The following is a 19,979-nucleotide window of genomic DNA, read 5'->3' on the forward strand; positions in this document are numbered from 1 at the left end:
GCCATGGTGGGATTCAAACCCGGGTCGCCAGGGCATTACACTGTGTCTCTGGATTACTAGTCCAGTGACAATACCATTGCACCACTGCCTTATCTGTTAACTTAACTTAACTCCAAGTCTCTGGATTACCAATCCAGTAAGAATACTACCACACCACCACCTCCCCAGGAAATTCCATCTCCACACCTTGTTCTAATGATCTTCAACATCCTACCCCTCCTCCACACTAGCCTTGATCTTGACATTCCTGTGTCCAATGCTATGGGAAATCAACTAGTTTTCATTACTTTATTGCAGAGGAATTGAAGAAGCAAATTTTTACTCTTTGTATTCCTGTGAAAAAACACAGTTGATTTGCCCTTGTGCACATTCACATCCTTTCATTTAGTCCTCAGGGGAAGCAATTTCGATCTTCAAAGGAGCTTGAAAATTACTTTCAGAGAAATGCAGGAGAAGACAGTCTGAAGGCCGAAGTCCTTAATGTCTTCTGGCAAGGCTGTGCTCAGGGAAGGATTACCTCTGCTAAACAGGCAGCATTCCTGCAGACCAATACATCACCAACACAAGGCATCGATAAACTGCCAGTTAATCTTCCACAAACCGTGTCACACGTGCCGCATAATGCCAAGGGAGAGGATGGGCCTGAAACTGAGGGTAACTGCTGTAAGAGCAAAAGACAGAGACATGCAGAAGTTAAAACTGCTTCGAAGCAGAAACCTGAAAAAGGTGCAAACCTACAAAACCCAACCAGACAGAGAATGTGTTCCAGGAGAAGATCACCTGCAGGAGCCAGACAGAAAAAGCAACCATCAACTGATGTGAGGGAGCTGGGTGATGGGACTCCAGCTGATGGGAGGACAGCAAGTCCCAAAGCTGAGAGGAAATCCAGCAGCAGAAAGTCCAAAGAGCAAACAGCAAACAGCAAAAAGCAGTTTCCAAAGAAACAGGCATTTAAAAGCAATAACCCAATGGAACTGCAAGTGAAAGAAGCTGGCAAGCTTGTCTCTGAGGTACAAGTGTTTGACAGCCAGATGGCGCCAAAGAGCAAAGAGGGTGATGTTGATGCCATTACATTCCCTGTAACTTCTGATAGAAACTTAGACCTGCATTCTCCACAAACACACTGCTCCAAATCAGAGATGACTTGTGAAAACTCAGACAGAGACACAAAGGATTCTGATGGGGACAGGTTTTTATTGCTGAAAACCCCAGGTACGGAATTTAAATGATAATTCAACATTAGCTATCATAGCTGTAAAATGTTCTGTGTCTTTTTCAATTCTCTTTTTTTTCTAGAGTAGTTGCAAGTTTTTATTTTTTTTTAAATTCCCTGCTCTCTGAAGGTACTGACTCAATCAGTTAGCCCAAACAAGCTGGATGCCTGTGACTACAGAAGGATATAGATAGGCTGGAAATTTGGGCAAAGAAATGGCAGATGGAGTTCAATCCAGATAAATGCGAAGTGATGCATTTTGGTAGAACTAACCTAGAGGGGAGCTATACGATAAATGGCAGAACCATAAAGGGTGTAGATACGCAGAGGGACCTGGGTGTGCAAGTCCACAGATCCTTGAAGGTGACGTCACAGGTGGAGAAGGTAGTGAATAAGGCATATGGCATGCTTGCCTTTATAGGACGGGGCATAGAGTATAAAAGTTGGGGTCTGATGTTGCAGTTGTATAGAACGTTGGTTCGGCCACATTTGGAATACTGTGCCCAGTTCTGGTCGCCACACTACCAGAAGGACGTGGAGGCTTTAGAGAGAGTGCAGAGGAGGTTTACCAGGATGTTGCCTGGTATGGAAGGGCTTAGTTATGAGGAGAGATGGGGTAAACTGGGGTTGTTCTCACTGGAAAGACGGAGGATGAGGGGTGACCTAATGGAGGTGTATAAAATTATGAAATGCATAGATAGGGTGAACGGTGGGAAGCTTTTTTCCAGCTCGGTGGTGACGTTCACGAGGGGTCATAGGTTCAAGATGAAGGGGGGGAGGTTTAACACGGATATCAGAAGGACGTATTTTACGCAGAGGGTGGTGGGGGCCTGGAATGCGCTGCCGGGCAAGGTGGTGGAGGCGGGCACACTGGGAACATTTAAGACTTATCTAGATAGCCACATGAACGGAGTGGGAATGGAGGGATACAAAAGAATGGTCTAGTTTGGACCAGGGAGCGGCGTGGGCTTGGAGGGCCGAAGGGCCTGTTCCTGTGCTGTATTGTTCTTTGTTTGTTCTTAGTAGCTAAAACTGAAATTTCTACTCTAAATGGCCTAGTGCAATATTTGGCTGTGCTTTTTCCCAGTAGTAAGTTGTCATTCCTTCCTATTTTATTTCTACATCTCCCATGCACCATTCTCATTGCCAAGTATCAGAACCAGTAGTGTGCTGCAGGACTGCTGGCAGTGCCTTGTAAATGATACCAGGAGATGACACAAGATTTGACCTGGGTAATTGGTTTTTCAAGCCTTTGGTGAATCCATCATGCTGCACACAGCTTACTAAATGAGGCTCTTTGTCTTGACACAATATTCCAGTGTACTTTTCTGCAATGACCATTCGCTGTTTTGTTAGTGACATGAAGAGGAGCCGAAACTGAATAATAAATTCAGACAATAGAAACAGGAGGAGGCTGCCAGCCCCTCGACCTGTTACATAAGAACAGGAGAGCCGCACTGAGCTACTCAACCCCTTGAGCTTGTTGCAGTAGAACAGGAGCAGATCATTCAGCTGTCAGGTCTGTTTGCCATTCAGTTTGATTATGCCTCAACCTTATTTCTGTGCCTTTGCCCCAGATACCTTGATATCTTGCGTATCAAAAATCTAGTAATCTCAGCCTCGAAGGTTTCAATTGAAAGTAGGTTTCTGTAAGGTAACAGTAAGAAGTCTCGCAGCAGTTTAAAGTCTAACAGGTTTATTTGGAATCACGAGCTTTCAGAGTGCTGTTCCTTCAGTTGAGTGGAGAGGTAGGTTCACAAACATGGCATATATAGGCAAAGCCTCCGAGATTTGATTTGATTTATTATTGTCACATATATTAACATACAGTGAAAAGTATTGTTTCTTGTGCGCTATACAGACAAAACATACTGTTCATAGAGAAGGAAACGAAAGAGTGCAGAATGTAGTGTTACAGTCATAGGGTGTAGAGAAAGATCAACTTAATGCAAGGTAAGTCCATTCAAAAGTCTGACAGCAGCAGGGAAGAAGCTGTTCTTGAGTCGGTGGATACGTGACCTCAGACTTTTGTATCTTTTTCCCGAAGGAAGAAGGTGGAAGAACATAGAACATAGAACATTACAGCGCAGAACAGGCCCTTCGGCCCACGATGTTGCACCGACCAGTTAAAAAAAAAAAAAACTGTGACCCTCCAACCTAAACCAATTTCTTTTCGTCCATGAACCTATCTACGGATCTCTTAAACGCCCCCAAACTAGGCGCATTTACTACTGATGCTGGCAGGGCATTCCAATCCCTCACCACCCTCTGGGTAAAGAACCTACCCCTGACATCGGTTCTATAACTACCCCCCCTCAATTTAAAGCCATGCCCCCTCGTGCTGGATTTCTCCATCAGAGGAAAAAGGCTATCACTATCCACCCTATCTAAACCTCTAATCATCTTATATGTTTCAATAAGATCCCCTCTTAGCCGCCGCCTTTCCAGCGAAAACAATCCCAAATCCCTCAGCCTCTCCTCATAGGATCTCCCCTCCATACCAGGCAACATCCTGGTAAACCTCCTCTGCACCCTCTCCAAAGCCTCCACATCCTTCCTGTAATGTGGGGACCAGAACTGCACACAGTACTCCAAGTGCGGCCGCACCAGAGTTGTGTACAGTTGCAACATAACGCTACGACTCCTAAATTCAATCCCCCTACCAATAAACGCCAAGACACCATATGCCTTCTTAACAACCTTATCTACTTGATTCCCAACTTTCAGGGATCTATGCACACATACACCTAGATCCCTCTGCTCCTCCACACTATTCAAAGTCCTCCCGTTAGCCCTATACTCAACACATCTGTTATTCCTACCAAAGTGAATTACCTCACACTTCTCCGCATTAAACTCCATCCGCCACCTCTCGGCCCAACTTTGCAACCTGTCTAAGTCTTCCTGCAAACTACGACACCCTTCCTCACTGTCTACCACACCACCGACTTTGGTGTCATCAGCAAATTTGCTAATCCACCCAACTATACCCTCATCCAGATCATTAATAAATATTACAAACAGCAGTGGCCCCAAAACAGATCCCTGAGGTACACCACTTGTAAGAGAGAATGTCCGGGGTGCATGGGGTCCTTAATTATGCTGGCTGCTTTGCCGAGGCAGTGGGAAGTGTAGACAGAGTCAATGGATGGGAGGCTGGTTTGTGGAATGGATTGGGCTACATTCACGACCTTTTGTAGTTCCTTGTGGTCTTGGGCAGAGCAGGAGCCATACCAAGCTCTGATACAACCAGAAAGGATGCTTTCTATAGTGCATCTGTAAACGTTGGTGAGAGCCGTAGCTGACATGCCAAATTTCCTTAGTCTTCTGAGAAAGTAGAGGCGTTGATGGGCTTTCTTAACTATAGTGTCGGCATGGGGGGACCAGGACAGGTTGTTGATGATCTGGATACCTAAAAACTTGAAGCTCTCGACCCTTTCTACTTCGTCCCCATTGATGTAGACAGGGGCATGTCCTCCTTTTACCTTTGGGTAACTGTTCTCCAAGGCGGCCTTCAAGACACACGACAACGCAGAATCGCCGAGCAGAAACTGATAGCCAAGTTCCGCACGCATGAGGACGGCCCCCTAGCAGGATCTTGGTTTCATGTCACACTACATGTAACCCCCACCATACTGCCTGGGTTTGCAAAATTCTATTGACTGTCCTGGTTCGAGAAAATTCACACCTCTTTAATCTATGATTATCCCTCTCTCCACTCGCACTGTCTGTACCTGTAAAGACTTGATTACCTGTAAAGACTCGGATTCCAACCATTCACATTCCAATCTGCAATTATCTTTCAAGCCGTGTTTGTGAACCTACTTCTCCACTCACCTGATGAAGGAGCAGTGCTCCGAAAGCTCGTGATTCCAAATAAACCTCTTGTACTTTAATCTGGTTTTGTGAGACTTCTTACTGTGCCCACCCCAGTCCAACACCGGCATCTCCACATCTGTAAGGTAAGGCATATTAGTGGTCATTTCCTGGCAATATACATAGGAACAGGAAGTGTGCAGAGACCCAGGCGATCTGGCCAGTGAATTCAGCAATCCCATTGCTTCAGCATTCTCCTCACAAGGAAGATTTCAATTGCAGTAGCATTATTGAACAGTAGGCACTGATTTCATGCATACAATCTCTCTCTCTCTCTCTCTCTTCCCCCCCCCCCCCCCCCAAGTCAGCTGTAAGAAGCACAGGCATTTTCCTGCAGTAAATGGAGCAAGGACCTACTCAAAGCCTTGTATACATCCCAGCAGCTGGTTAAGAGAGTACTTCCTGGAAGCTTGGGGCACACGACCAAGAGGAAAAGGGAGGTAGAAACTCAAAATGGTAACCTAAGGGTCCCAAGGTAACCTCTCACCATGGGTTTAGATTGATTTTAAAATTGAAATGTGGAGTTTTTAAACACCCATTTGACAGTACCAACCCCTACTAATCACATACCAGAGATCTTATTATCCCTCATAACATACTGGATTCCTTTTATAAACAGAGAATCATCCTTCTCCAAGAGTGAAGCTAGACAAGAGGAAGACCAGTCCATACTTTTCCAGGAAATATTCCAGAGGAGGTACGGAACATGAATCTTTATCCAGGTCTGAGTTTATTATGCACTCTGAAATGGTCATAGAGTCATAGTCATAGAGTCACACAGGTTTACAGCATAGAAACTGGCCCTTCAGCCCAACCTGTCCATGCTGCCCAGTTTTTACCACTAAGCTAGTCCCAATTGCCCGCGTTTGGCTCATGTCCCTCTACCCATCGTACCCATGTAACTGTCTAAATGCATTTTAAAAGACAAAATTGTACCCGCCTCTATTACTATCTCTGGCAGCTCGTTCCAGACACCCACCACCCTCTGTGAAAGAATTGCCCCTCTAGACCCTTTTGCATCTCTCCCTTCTCATCTTAAACCTATGCCCTCTAGTTTTAGACTCCCCTACCTTTGGGAAAAGATGTTGACTATCTATCTATGCCCCTCATTTTATAGACCTCTATAAGATCACCCCTAAGCCTCCTACACCCCAGGGAAAAAAGTCCAAGTCTATCCAGCGTTTCATAACTCAAACCAATAAGTCCCAGTAGCATCCTTGTAAATCTTTTCTGCACTCTTTTTCTAGTTTAATATTCTTTCTATAATAGGGTGACCAGAACAGTATTCCAAGTGTGGCCTTAGCGATGTCTTGTACAGCTTCAACAAGACGTCCCAACTCCTGTATTCAATGTTCTGACCAATGAAACCAAGCATTTCTTCACCACCCTGTCCACCTGTGACTGCACTTTCAAGGAGCTATGAACCTGTACCCCTAGATCTCTTTGTTCTATAACTCTTCCCAGCACTCTACCATTAACTGAGTAAGTCCTGCCCTGCTTTGATCTCCCAAAATGCATCACCTCGCATTTATGTAAATTAAACTCCATCTGCCATTCACCAGCCCACTGGCCCAATTGATCCTAGATAACCTTCTTCACTGTCCACAGCGCCACCAATCTTGGTGTCATTTGCAAACTTACTAAACATACCTCCTAAATTCTCATTCAAACCATTAATGTAAATGACAAATAACTGGAGCCAGCAGCGATCACTGGTGCATACCGTTGGTCACAGGCCTCCAGTTTGAAAAACAACCCTCTACAACCACCCTCTGGCTTCTGTCATCAAGCCAATTGTGTATCCAATTGGCTACCTCATCCTGGATCCCATGAAATTTAACCTTATGCAACAACCTACCATGCGGAAGCTTGTCAAAAGCCTTGCTAAAGTCCATGTAGACAATGTCGACTGCACTACCCTCATCTACTTTCTTGGTCACCCCTTCAAAAATCTCAATCAAATTCATGAGACATGATTTTCCACTGTCAAAGCCATGCTGACTGTCCCTAATCAGTCCTTGCCTCTCTAAATGCCTGTAGATCCTGTCTCTCAGAATACCTTCTAACAATTTACCCACTACAGATGTTAGGCTCACCGGCCTGTGGTTCCCAGGCTTTTCCCTGCAGCCCTGCAACAAAGGCACAACATTTGTCGCCCCCCAATCTTCAGGCACCTCACCTGTGGCTGTCAGTGATTCAAATATCTCTGCTAGAGAACCCGCAATTTCCTCCCTAGCCTCCCTCAACGTCCTGGGATACACTTCATCAGGTCCCGGGGATTTATCTACTTTGATGCACTTTAAGATTTCCAGTGCTGCCACCTCTATAATATGTACACTCCTCAACACATTACTATTTATTTCCCTTTAGTTCCCTAACATCCAAGCCTTTCTTAACAGTAAATACTTATGAGAAGTATTCATTTAGGATCTCATCCATGTCTTGTGGATCTGCACATAAATGACCTTGTTGATCCTTAAGAAGGCCTCTCCCTAGTTACTCTTTTGTCCTTTATGTATTTTTAGATGCTCTTTGGATTCTCCTTTGCCTTATCTGCCAAAACAATCTCGTGTCCCCAAATGGTGTTGACTTTTTGTGTATTTTTGCAGCCTCCAGCCCACCACGGCGTAAAGCCTTTGCCAAGTGGATTCCTCCTCGATCCCCATTTAAACTGGTCCAGGAGACACTCTTTCATGATCCTTGGAAGCTCCTTATTGCAACCATACTTCTTAATAAAACCTCTGGTGAGTCAGTCTGTGGTAACTGATTGTCCTGAGAAAAGTAGATGTCAGCAATGAGAAATTTAGATCTGGATTAGTCAGTGACAGCTATTGTTAAGCGAAGTTCAATGGGAACTGACTTATCGACACTAATGAAAAGCTCTGCCATGTTTCTGAGTTTCTATGCTGGTGTTGAAGTACTGTAGAATGACTTGCACCCACACAGCCACTCCGCATCCACACACGGTTGCCTGTTTTGAGCAGGTTACAAGAGGGAGGCATTGGTCGTTTCTCAAATAGGAGATCAGGAAACAAGATCACACAGGATCACTTGTGCACATTCTGGGTATCACTTGCCAGGTGGCAGAATCCGAGAAGAAGGCTTTCCAACCAGCTATTCTCTGACCTAAAGCTTTAAAAAAGGGCTGTAATGTAAAGAAAAGCAGGATATCATCTTCACGAGGGCTACAGCGATACAAGTTGACAACTCACCACCATTATCAAAGGATAACTAACGATGGCTAATAATGCAGCCTGAAAAATAAAAACAAACAAGCTACAAAATAAACTTTAACATGTATATTATTATAAATCAAAGGATCCTGTTGAATATTTTACCAATATTAACAATATCCATCATATTATCCAATAAATAAGGAAACAATAGGTGAGCACACTGCCTTTCTCCTCTGGCAACTGGTTTGCGGTCCAGTTCAGATTGGTGCCACACTGCTCACTAGTGCAGACACTGAGTTATCTTAAAAGCAGAATACTGAGCATACTGGAATTCAAAAATAAAAACAGAAACCTCTGGAAATCTGCAGGAGATCTGTCAGAATCTGTGGAAAGAGAAACAGATTTAATGTTTCAAGTTGAATATGACTCTTCTGAACTGAAGGAAAGTAGAAATGTGATGGGTTTTATACAGTTGAAAAGAGGGTGGGGAAGAAGAACAAAAGGGAAGGTCTGGGATAGGGTGGAGGCCAGGAGAGATTAAATAACAGATGTTATGGTGCAAAGGGCAAATGGAGTGGTAATGGTTGGAGTAAAGAAGCAAAGATTCTGATTTGCAGATGCCCAAAAAAAAACAGAATCAAAATGGGGGACAGAATTATGTTCTGAAATTGTTGAACTCAGTGATACATCCAGAAGGTTGTAAAAGGCCACAAGCACTCAGTATACTGTATTCACTACTCAGTGCAGCCTCCTTTACGAGAACAAACACAGACACAAATCTTCTCTTTCATGTTTTTGCTTTTGGGCAGAGCTGTTCATTATTCTGTTATTGACAATCACTCTGGACAAATGTTTTGTCTCTTTGCTACAACTATTACCACTCCGTTTGCCTTTTACATAGACACATACATAGAAAATAGAAGCGGGAGTAGGCCATTTGGCCCTTCGAGCCTCTTCCACCATTCATTATGATTATGGCTGATCATCAAATTCAATACCTTGATCCCGCCTCTTCCCCCCCCCCCCCCCACCCAATCCATATCCCTTTAGCCCCATGAGCTATATTTAATTCCTTCTTGAAATCACAAAGTTTTGGCCTTAACTACTTTGTGGTAGTGAATTCCACAGATTCACCACTCTCTAGGTGAAGAAATTTCTCCTCACCTCAGTCCTAAAAGGTTTACCTCTTATCCTCAAACTATGATCCCTTAGTTCTGAACTCCCCCACCATCAGAAACATTCTTTCTGAATCTGCCCTATCTAATCCTGTTAGAATTTTTAAACTTTCTATGAGATTCCTTCACTCTTCTAAACTTCATTGAATATAATCCTAACCGACTTTGTCTCTCCTGATATGTCAGTTCTGCCACCTCAGGAATCAGGCTGGAAAACCTTCACTGTACTCCCTCTATAGCAAGGACATCCTTCCTCAGAAAGGAACACCAAAACTGTACATAGTACTCCAGGTGTGGCCTCACCAATAACCTATACAATTGCACCAAAACATCCCTATTCCTATACTCAAATTCTCTTGTGATAAAGGCTAACATACCATTTGCCTTCTTTACTGCCTACTGTACCTGCGTGCTTACTTTCAGTGACTGATCCACAAGGACACCGAGGTCTCGCTGAATATCCACCTCTCAATTTGCACCCATTCAAATAGTTATTCATGACATCTTTGTTATTCAATCTCTACTGCCCTCTATCCTATCCCAGTCTTGTTCTTCCTCCCACTCTCTTTTCATCAGTTTAAAACCTATCACATTTCTACCTTCCTTCAGTTCTGCCGAAGAGTCCTATTAATTTTCAAATGTTAACTGTTTCTCTCTCCACAGGTGCTGCCCAACCTGCTGAGTATTTACAGTACTTACTCTTTTTATTTGAGTTCTCTTAGCCCGTTTTCTAAAGTGACACAAGTGCACAGCAGAAAACTGCCCAATGTTTGACACAGTTTATGGGACACAAATGAAATGTAAGGCACTTTGAGGCAAAAAGGAGTCTGTCTTCAACCTTTTCTTTGTCTTGTCCAGGAGTGTTTGATAATACTAGATCCAAATATTGTTTTAAAAGTCTATTGATTAGTGTCACAAGTAGGCTTACGTTAACACTGCAATGAAGTTACTGTGAAAAAACCCCTAGTCGCCACACTCTGGCGCCTGCTCAGGTACACTGGGGGAGAATTTAGCATGGCCAATGCACCTATCCCAGTCGTTCAGACCGTGGGAGGAAACTGGAGCACCCAGAGGAAACCCACACAGACATGGGGAGAACGTGCAGATTCCGCAGAGACAGTGACCCAAGGTGGAAATCAAACCCGGGTCCTTGGCACGGTGAGGCAGCAGTGCTAACCACTGTGCCACCGTGCTGCCCCATGGTGGAATGGTATTCTACTGCCCAGCTTTACTATCTAGCATCTGAATCATCACAAATATCTAGGTCTTGATTTATAATCATTCTGTTAATAGTCTTTTCCTTGTATCAGGTAAAAAGGCCATTCCTGTGCTGTGGAGTTTATTGGAAAGATATCCTTCTGCTGAAGTGGCCCGGGTAGCTGATTGGAAGGAAGTAGCAGAACTTCTGAAACCACTTGGCCTGTATAAGCTGAGAGCCAAAGCCATCACTAAGTTTTCTGGTATTATTCCTCAGTTGCTGTTCCATTGGTTGACCCTAATGTGTTCTATTTTATGTGTTCAGTCCGTTTGTAAAGCTATATCTTTGCATTATTTGAAGTTACAGTAATCAGGGAATATAGAAACTTACAGAACAGGAGGTCTTCATGTCTTTCTTTTCAAAGTGCACCACTTCATACCTCTTTTCATTTAACTTCATTTGCCATGCTTCGACTCATTTCAGCAACCTCATCAGCTTCCCAAAGTCTATAATTATTCTTCTATGTTAATTTTCTTATCACCTATAAACATTTTAATGTTGTATCCTTCGTTGTTAATAAAAATTGAAGAGTCATGTACCTAAAACTGACCCTTGGAGCATCCCACTACTTTCCACCTCCGTCTGCAAAACATCCATCCACCATCACTTCCCATTGATTGCTGTCACTGAGCCAATTTTAGAAACCATAGAAAACCATAGAAACCCTACAGTGCAGAAGGAGGCCATTCGGCCCATCGAGTCTGCACCGACCACAATCCTACCCAGGCCCTACCCCCACATATTTACCCGCTAATCCCTCTAACCTACGCATCTCAGAACTCTAAGGGGCAATTTTTAACCTGGCCAATCAACCTAACCCGCACATCTTTGGACTGTGGGAGGAAACCGGAGCACCCGGAGGAAACCCACGCAGACACGAGGAGAATGTGCAAACTCCACACAGACAGTGACCCGAGCCGGGAATCGAACCCGGGACCCTGGAGCTGTGAAGCAGCAGTGCTAACCACTGTGCTACCGTGCCGCTACCCATACCACTATTTTCCCCTTAATTCCATAGGATTCCATCTTCTTAACAGGCTCCTGTGAATGTCTACTGAAAGTCCATATATACATCTACCACTCTTGATCAACCTTCCCATGAAAGAATTCAATCACGTTGGTCAGCACTTGGTAACCAAATATATTAATAACCTTTTCCTGGCCTTTCCTAAGTTAGGTCTCTTTTTAATGCAACCACGCCATATCCCAAGTGTCAATTTATGTCTGTAGATTAACTTTATTGGTTACACTGTGGACATTGTGCATAGAATTACTTATCTCTTTGCTCACATTTGCTATTTTCCTCAATTTCGTCCCTGCAAATTTTAGGATATTTCTAATATCTCCTCTTATGATCTGATTTCAGCTGCTCTGCTATGTGCTGCTGCATGTGGGCGCAGTATTGCCATGCAATGGAGAGCTCCTGCTCTTAACTTCATTGGGCAGGAGTCTCATGTGGGACAGGGGACCGTTACCTCCCAGAGTGAATATCATTGAAGGCCTAGAAGTAAAGCTGCTTCACACTAGGACAACAGTCATACGCAATCCAAATGGAACATGCAAACACCAGAAAGACATTACAGGTCTTAGCTGCTGGGGGCATCTTCAGCAAAAATCATTTACAATGAAAAGATAACACAAGTATCTCTGAATTATTGAATATGTTGAAAACATATCCATACACAAGTGCAGCAGGAAATAGATCACAGTGGTTCTCAACTCCATTTGCAGATTCATATCATGTACATTGTATAGTTTGCCTCTTGTGTTTTATAAAGCTGTTCAAAAACACAACATTTTCATGTTTTATAATGTTGAAAGTTCAGTTCATCCAGTTACAGTTGGTTGCAAGGCCTCCTGTATATTTTTGGCACTTTTTGTTTTTACTAGTCGGTCTCCTGTGCCGTTGTTCACAGGTGGTCTGGAAGCTAGAGAGTATTTTCTAATATTTACCTCAGTCATACTGCGACCTAAACTTGAGTGTAGTTTATCCATACTATGGGTGGAATTTTACAAACCCTCCTGCCAGAAGGAATTTCCAGTCCCAGCAAAGTCAGTGGACTTTAGAATTGCTTGCGCATTTTCCATTCCCACCCCGCTATGACGGAACTGTAAAACTCCATTCTATAATGCAGTGACGTTGATTCTCATTGACCCATGGTGAAACACTGCATCGTGTACAGAAACTGAAAGATTCAGACCACATAAATACAATATTTGTAATACTGTCTAAATTCTGCTTTGTGAAACATGGTAAAAGTGCCAGGTTTTTTTTCTTGCCTGTCCAAGACCTATTTCCAGTTGTTTCCATTGTAAAATATAATTCTTCCTCTGTCTCCCACTGTGGATCTGCTTATTGCAGAAATACTGTGTTCATTTATTCTTCCTCCTGAAAATCTTTCTTTTTTCTGAGTTATGCAAATGAATTTGATCTGCTTCCCCTAATTCTCACTGCATCCATAGTCCTTGCCTTCAGGGAGTATTAAGAAGCTAACAGCTCAAACCAGTGTCATTGGCCCCTCTCTGAGGCCAGATTGTAGGCTCAGTAACCCTGGCATATGTCCAAGTTCTGCTTCAGAGTACCTTATACATTTTCTTCTCTGCTTAGCAGAGTCAGACTCCTCGGATATAACTAGAAAACAGGTATTTTTAAAGGCTTAAACATTGTGAAGCCCTGAATAAATGAAATGCTTTTAGTTTAGGTATTTTTCCTCCTCGAGCTCACACCTCACGTTTTCACGTTTTCTTTTGGTATTCACGTGAGGCAGTGTGGTGTGTTCTGACAATGAAAACTACTTAATGTACCTTGACTCGTATTCAGGAACCAGAAATCCCCAGTATCCACAATCCAGATGAACTTTCTGGGTCTGAAGCGGAACTTGCGTCCTCAGCTGAGGAAAGGATTAGATCTGTAGAGGGGACGTTTGTTGGCATTTTTAACTAATAGCTGCACTAGCAACCAATTTAAGTTCGCAATGTGGCTCATTTACAGCTGATGTAGATTCATACACAAGGACCTCCATTCTTTGTAAACAACTTTGTACCTTTTGTGAATTACCCAGGAGCCTATAGTTCCTTGCTGCTTTCTCTATGGCAATGCCATAGCCAATCAGAGAAGACTTTCCAACCAATCTGCACCCTTTTCTCATTAATATAAATTATGATTGTTTGAAATTTGGTATTCCTGCATCTCTATCCTGATGAGTCCAAGAGAAAAAACTTCCAACAATATATCTTTCTTTTCAGAAACATTTTTAGCATTAATTGTCTTCTGATGGTCGGATTTTTAAAATTGAATTCATGGCATCAGAATTTTACAGGACAAAGAAGACAATTTGACCTGTGAGTTAGGCCTCATCTGGAGTACAGCATCCAGTTCTGTGATGGCATTGATTCCAGGGGTAAACAGCTGTAGGTAGATAGGAGAGGTTGGGACCAATTTCTTTGGAGAAAATAAGGCTGAGAGGAGACTTAAAAAAGGTATTCAAGATCCTGAGGGGTATGGACAGGGTAAATAGTGAGAAATTGTTCCCTCTCAAGAGAACATCAAGAACTAGACGATACAGATTCAAACTAATTCGCAAACGGAATCAAAGTGATGTGAAGAATTTTTCACCTTGGGGATGGTTGGAGTCTGGTACAAACTTCACTCAAGAGGGTGGTGGAGGCAGCTTTGATCGAGGTATTCAAACGGGAATTGAATTGCTATCTGAAAAGAAAGAATGTACCAGGTTACGAGGATAAGGCCGGGGAGTGGGTCTGGGTAGAATGCTCTTTCAGAGAGCTAGTGCAGTCTCGAAGGGCCAAATGGCTTCCTCCTGCACTGTAAAGGTTCTGTGATGTTTGCTGGCACTTAAAAGCCACCCAGTTAACTCCATTATCATGCACTATCCCAGTAGCACTGTATTTCTAATTTTCAAGTAAAAATATTCAATTATTTTTCAGAAGTTTTTGTTGTAAAGCAGTAAAGTCCAGATCATGACAACTCATTGCATTAAAAAATTCTCTTCATCTCTCCTTTGTCATTCTGACAATTATCTTAAATTTGTGTTCTTTGATTACCAACCTTCCTGCCAGTGGGAATGAATGCTGTTGAGTCTATCAAAATCCTTTGGAATTTTGACCACCTGTTTTTAGCCTCCTCATGACCTTCTCTGTCGTATGAAGAGCAACCCAACCTCTCCACCCTCTCCACATCACTTATCCGGGTCCCAATCTCTGCAACTTCCCCAAGGACTTCACATTCTTCTGAGAGTGTTGTGTTCAGAATTGGACACTGTGGCCTGACCAGTGGTTTATAAAGATTTTGTATAACTTGCTGTTTGTTTCTGTACCATCACCTCTTTTTTGTAAAGACTCTGTGTGTTTAGCTTTTAACTGAATTCCCAGCAAAGGACATTATATGTAATGTGATTTTTAATTCTTGTTGGAGGAATCCATTGATGCTCAGATTTCCTGCCATGACGGTTTGTTCTGGGATGATTGCGGGCCAGGAAATTGGGGCAGCTGGATTGACCCTGATTGTTTTTTTAATTTGTATTGTAGCATCTTATCTCCAATGTAACATTTCTACCCCTTCCTCACCTTTCATCACATAAATATGTGCAACCAAACTAGTCGTGACTCCAATCAGTGAGGCAGGGTTACCTTGGAGTTAAGGGAGCTGTGGTGATGGAAGTTCAGAATTTGTCTTGTGTGACAAGTTAGATGATCCAGTTCAAGAGCCAGGTAAATCCACAGTACTTCATGAATGGCACTATTCCAGAATAGCCAATCTGTTGTACGTGTCAACTTAGTGCTGGAATTCCTCCCAGTCAACACCACAATAATATTTTATTAAAAATAATAAAATTGATGGGAAAAGGCTGGGTAATGTGGTAGTGGAAGAATTTATGATGGGATGGAGTTGGGTTTCAAGTTCGCAAAACCTTCCAACAAGTGTAGATTTGTCAATAGCTTTAGTGTGATGACTGTCAACTTGGTGATTGATTTCCACAAGAGACCAAAACAAAATTTATGCAAGGTTTTATGGCCAAGATTACAGAAAGTATACAATGATCCGGTAGGAATCTGTTCCCCCTTTCCAAGGGAAGGCTGTGGCATAATGGTATTGTAACCGGACTAGTAATCCGGAGAGCCAGGGTAATTCTCTGGGGACCCGGGTTCAAATCCCACCATGGCGGATGGTGAAATTTGAATTCAATAAAAATCTGGAATTAAAAATCTTAATGATGACCATGAAACCATTGTCAATTGTCATCTGGTTCACTAATGTCCCTTAGGGAAGGAAATTTACTGTCCTCACCTGGTCTTGCCTACAAATCTACAGCATTGTGGTTGATTCTTAAATGCCCTCAGGGATGGACAATAAATGCTGGCCCAGCCAGCGATGCCCACATCCCATGAATGAAAAAAAAAATTACTGCAGTGATGTTCTGGGAACTATTTACATTGGTTTTTATAATTCATATAACAGATGAGTTCCTCACCAAACAATGGAGGTACCCGATTGAACTGCATGGAATCGGGAAGTACGGGAATGATTCCTACCGGATTTTTTGTGTCAAAGATTGGAAGGAGGTAAGAGATAAAAAAACGTTTTATCTGTTAATGTGGCTTCTAGATTCAGCATATCCAGGGCTATAGTGTTTAGAGTGTGCAATTATATTTAATTTACAGCAAAGAGCAAGCCATTCAATAGAAGAGGTTCATGCCTGTTCATGCTCCAGACAAGCTTCCTCCCACCGTATAGCATGTCCTATCAGCATAACCTTTTATTGCACTCCAGACATACCATCCGCAAGTGCTCATTAGTTCTCTGCGGCATTCATGCCTGATCTGTGTAGCCAATACAACCACTGCAGAATCAATCTTTTTAATATGTGACTATACATCATTCATATTAACAGTAGCTTACCAAGGCCATTCTTACTGGTATACCTACACTTGCTGTAAATGTCTTAAAGTCTGGATTGGCTTCTGCATCTGGAGTGCAGGCTGGGACTGAGGAGATGTAGAGAGGAAGAAGCTGAAACATAATGAGCCCCAGCACCCCAGAGCAGTGAACTAAGATAGCCACTCAGCAACCATAATCCAGTAACACTCTGCAACTCTTCCCCCTCCCTTTCCACCTAACCTGTGTGATCCAAGCCAGGAAGACTTGACCCTCTGTTCTCTACCGAGGTAGTTAGAGTCTCAGCTTAAAGTGCCTGTAGGGCAGCTGCAGTTGTTTAGTGCTGTGGAGTATAGCAAGGGAAAACTCAATCAGGGGTCTGCTCCATGCCTGTATTTGGTGGCCACCTTTCTTGAGAGTATGCATCAGGCTTGTGAGCCACACTCTCCTTCCCACCATAGTTAACCAGCCTTCTACATGAAGTGGATATGAGGATGTGTAGAGGTTCGAATTCGTGTAAAAACTGGAGTAAATCCCGCTGGTTTTTTCAGCGGGACTTTCAAAATGAATCTCCCACACTCTGTGCACTAGCGGGAATCTCATTAAAAATCAGGGGGCAGGGCCTATTTCCACCGGAGAAGCCGGCAGCAAAGCGCTGAGCGGGCCACTGCGCGTGCGCCAATCTGTCAGCGCAGAGATCGGTGCATGCGCTGTAGCCCCGTACTGCCAGCCTCTGGTCGCTGGCCAGCTCAATCGCTGGCCAGTGACTGGCCAGTCCAGTCGTTGGCCAGCCGCAGACGCACGGAGACCGTGGCGCCCAGAGAAAAGCCCACTGCACACTAAAGCAGCACAGTGGGCTGGAGAACCGCCCCTCAGATCTTAGCCAGGTTGTAGAAGAATGCGTTACACACAATTAACTTCAACATTCAAGCACCAGGATTGGGAAAGATCACTGGACTCCATACTTTTATCATTATCCAACAACTGTAAAGTGTTTGTTTTTGTTGTCATGAGATGTTTACAGAGTTGCTGTTAGAAGTTACTGCCCTCCTGTGGTTGAATATCCTGCTAATACCTAATGTCTAGGTTTACATGTAAAGAGTGGAAAAGATCCACCTGTGTCCATGGAACCTACTCCCAACAAAAGCCCCCACTCTCAGCAGAAAGCTGGGGGAAAGCCACTCTATTCCATGAGAGTAAACCAGGTCTTGGGTGACTTCAGCTATTCTCTACATGATTTAACATGCTGCACAAAGGTTATGTTAACATTTGGACAGGTATATGACTTTTGTTTAATGAATTGTTTTGTTTTATTCTGTTGATTGAACTAGGAACTCTCCTTCTGGCAATATGCTAATAACATCTTTGTTCCTCTGCCTCATCCATGAATGACAGTAAAACCTTAGTGTGATGAATTATGGGAATTATAAAGCTACTTTCCAACCACACCACAGGCACAACAAACAAGAGAATTATGAACGATTGCAAACTTATCTGTATGTTTCTTCATTTTTATTTCCCAGGTACAGCCTCAAGATCACAAACTCAACAAGTACTGGGCGTGGCTTTGGGAGAATCAGGAGACATTGGGTGTGTCCTAACCAGACACTCCTCTGCAATCCAGTGCTTTCACAAGCATTATTTAGATTGGAATTCTATGCTGGCTGATAACCCCAAAGAGAGCATGATCAGTGCCACAAAGTGGATGTGAAACAGAACCATATCGCTGCATGAATTCTGTTTATTCAAATTGCCAATCAATATAGTTACAGTAATTAGCTCCTTATAATTCTGGATAAAGATATTGTAAGCTGAAAAAAAATCACAACAAACTAAGTGGCAATACTTCTAACTATGCTGAGTTAGCTGATCTTTCCCATGTTCTACAGTTAGTCTCAGCAGCCCTTTAAATTAGAGTAGTTGGTGGGGAATGTTACCCAAGTTCCTGCTTCTGACCACTATCTTGGATCCCTATAAGAAATTGGACTTTGGGCAAAAAGAAGATTGTATAGTTGCAGGCAGATCTGATCTTCAGTCAGACCTATATTAGCTTTAGGTTTTGGTAATGTCACTGAGGCATTTTTTTCTCAGCTGATTCTGTTCTCTGCAATTATGTCCCTGAAATATAACATTAAAACTGAGATAATCAGGTGTAAAATAACTTCTCATTGTGCAACACATATGCCTCATTACATGGGGTGATATATTCTATCATGAGTGAGATACAGTTCATCTCCCATATTTGAGATAAACTAACCTGAAGAACCTTTACATGTGTTATAAGCAATTGTACATGGCAACACAAACTCAGCATTATTTGATCAAATTGGAAAATGTGAGCTGCTTTTTCTGCCCTCCACATCAGCTGAGTGAGCAACTGTTTCAATGATTACAACTTCTTAACTCGTTTCAATCAATTTTACAATTTCCTGAACTATAACCAATGTCATTGATAATTGTAAGAGGCTTTTGAGCTAGTTGTCGCAATGTGTGGTATACCAGAAAGAAAAACTAGTGAGAAAACGATAAGGAAACACAAGTAAAAGGGCTTTCTTAAAGTCTGGTGTGCTTGCTCTGTTTATCAGTCTTGGCAATACTAAAGACACTCTCTTTTCTCTCTGCCATGTTGCAGGATTACATTTACTCCACCTTTCTGATGGTAAAGCTAAATAATTACATGGACATGCTGCACTCTCCTGCCTCATGGCACAGTGACAAAGGGTTAAACATACTGGCAGTCTGTGCCACCTGAACATTTTTTTTCCTGTCGTCTACTCTTTATGCAATTCCTCTCACAGAGCAGCATTATCTTTTCACTGTAATTGTTATGGCTTCTGGAAAATTTAGAACATTGACCTGTGAGAATCTGGGCAAATACTGGAGTCTCATTCTCATTGCAGTCTGCAAAGCAGGAGAGTTGATCTCACCATAAGGAGTAACATGAATTAGGTTTTAAAAACTTGTGTCGTTACATTGCATTAATATTGGATTTGTCATTATGTGGAATAGAATTGTGTTTTTTTTATTTCAATATTATTTCAAGTGTTGAATAAAAGTTAATGGTCAAAATAGATGGAGTTATTTCAGTAATTGTTCACATCCTAGTTTCATTGGGAAGATAAAGGTGGGGCTCATTGTAATCTGATTTATTGATTCTAAGAAGACCACATGCTATCTGTGGAATTCTCTATTTTCATTCCTAAACAGTCTACTGAGCAACATTAGTTTTCCCTCTCTTCCTCTGAGCAATTGTCTTCTGCTCTGCATTCCTCAAATGGAAACAAGCTGAAGTTGCAGATCTGAGCGTTAGCTCACTATGACGCCACCAAGATCTTAACAGGTCGGTATATTTTTGGGGGGGGGCATGCGGGGGGGCAGGCAGGGGCCG

General features: G+C 42.8%; 1 protein-coding gene across 11 annotated transcripts in view; it reads left to right on the forward strand.

Moving 5' to 3' along the window:
- The window catches only part of mbd4 (methyl-CpG binding domain protein 4), a 46,528-nt gene extending 26,865 nt beyond the window's left edge, over positions 1–19,663 (forward strand). For all 11 annotated transcript variants that reach the window (XM_078209312.1, XM_078209308.1, XM_078209317.1 and 8 more), the window contains 6 exons: positions 389–1,212; positions 5,709–5,786; positions 7,699–7,833; positions 10,751–10,900; positions 16,175–16,278; positions 18,115–19,663. In XM_078209312.1, coding sequence (XP_078065438.1) covers positions 389–1,212; positions 5,709–5,786; positions 7,699–7,833; positions 10,751–10,900; positions 16,175–16,278; positions 18,115–18,192 — 1,369 coding nt within the window. In that variant the 3' untranslated portion in view covers positions 18,193–19,663. The remainder of the gene's footprint in view (positions 1–388; positions 1,213–5,708; positions 5,787–7,698; positions 7,834–10,750; positions 10,901–16,174; positions 16,279–18,114) is intronic.
- The last annotated feature ends 316 nt before the right edge of the window (positions 19,664–19,979 follow it).

The sequence above is a fragment of the Mustelus asterias genome, chromosome 3, assembly GCF_964213995.1.
Source record: "Mustelus asterias chromosome 3, sMusAst1.hap1.1, whole genome shotgun sequence".
NCBI classification, from domain to species: Eukaryota; Metazoa; Chordata; class Chondrichthyes; order Carcharhiniformes; family Triakidae; genus Mustelus; species Mustelus asterias.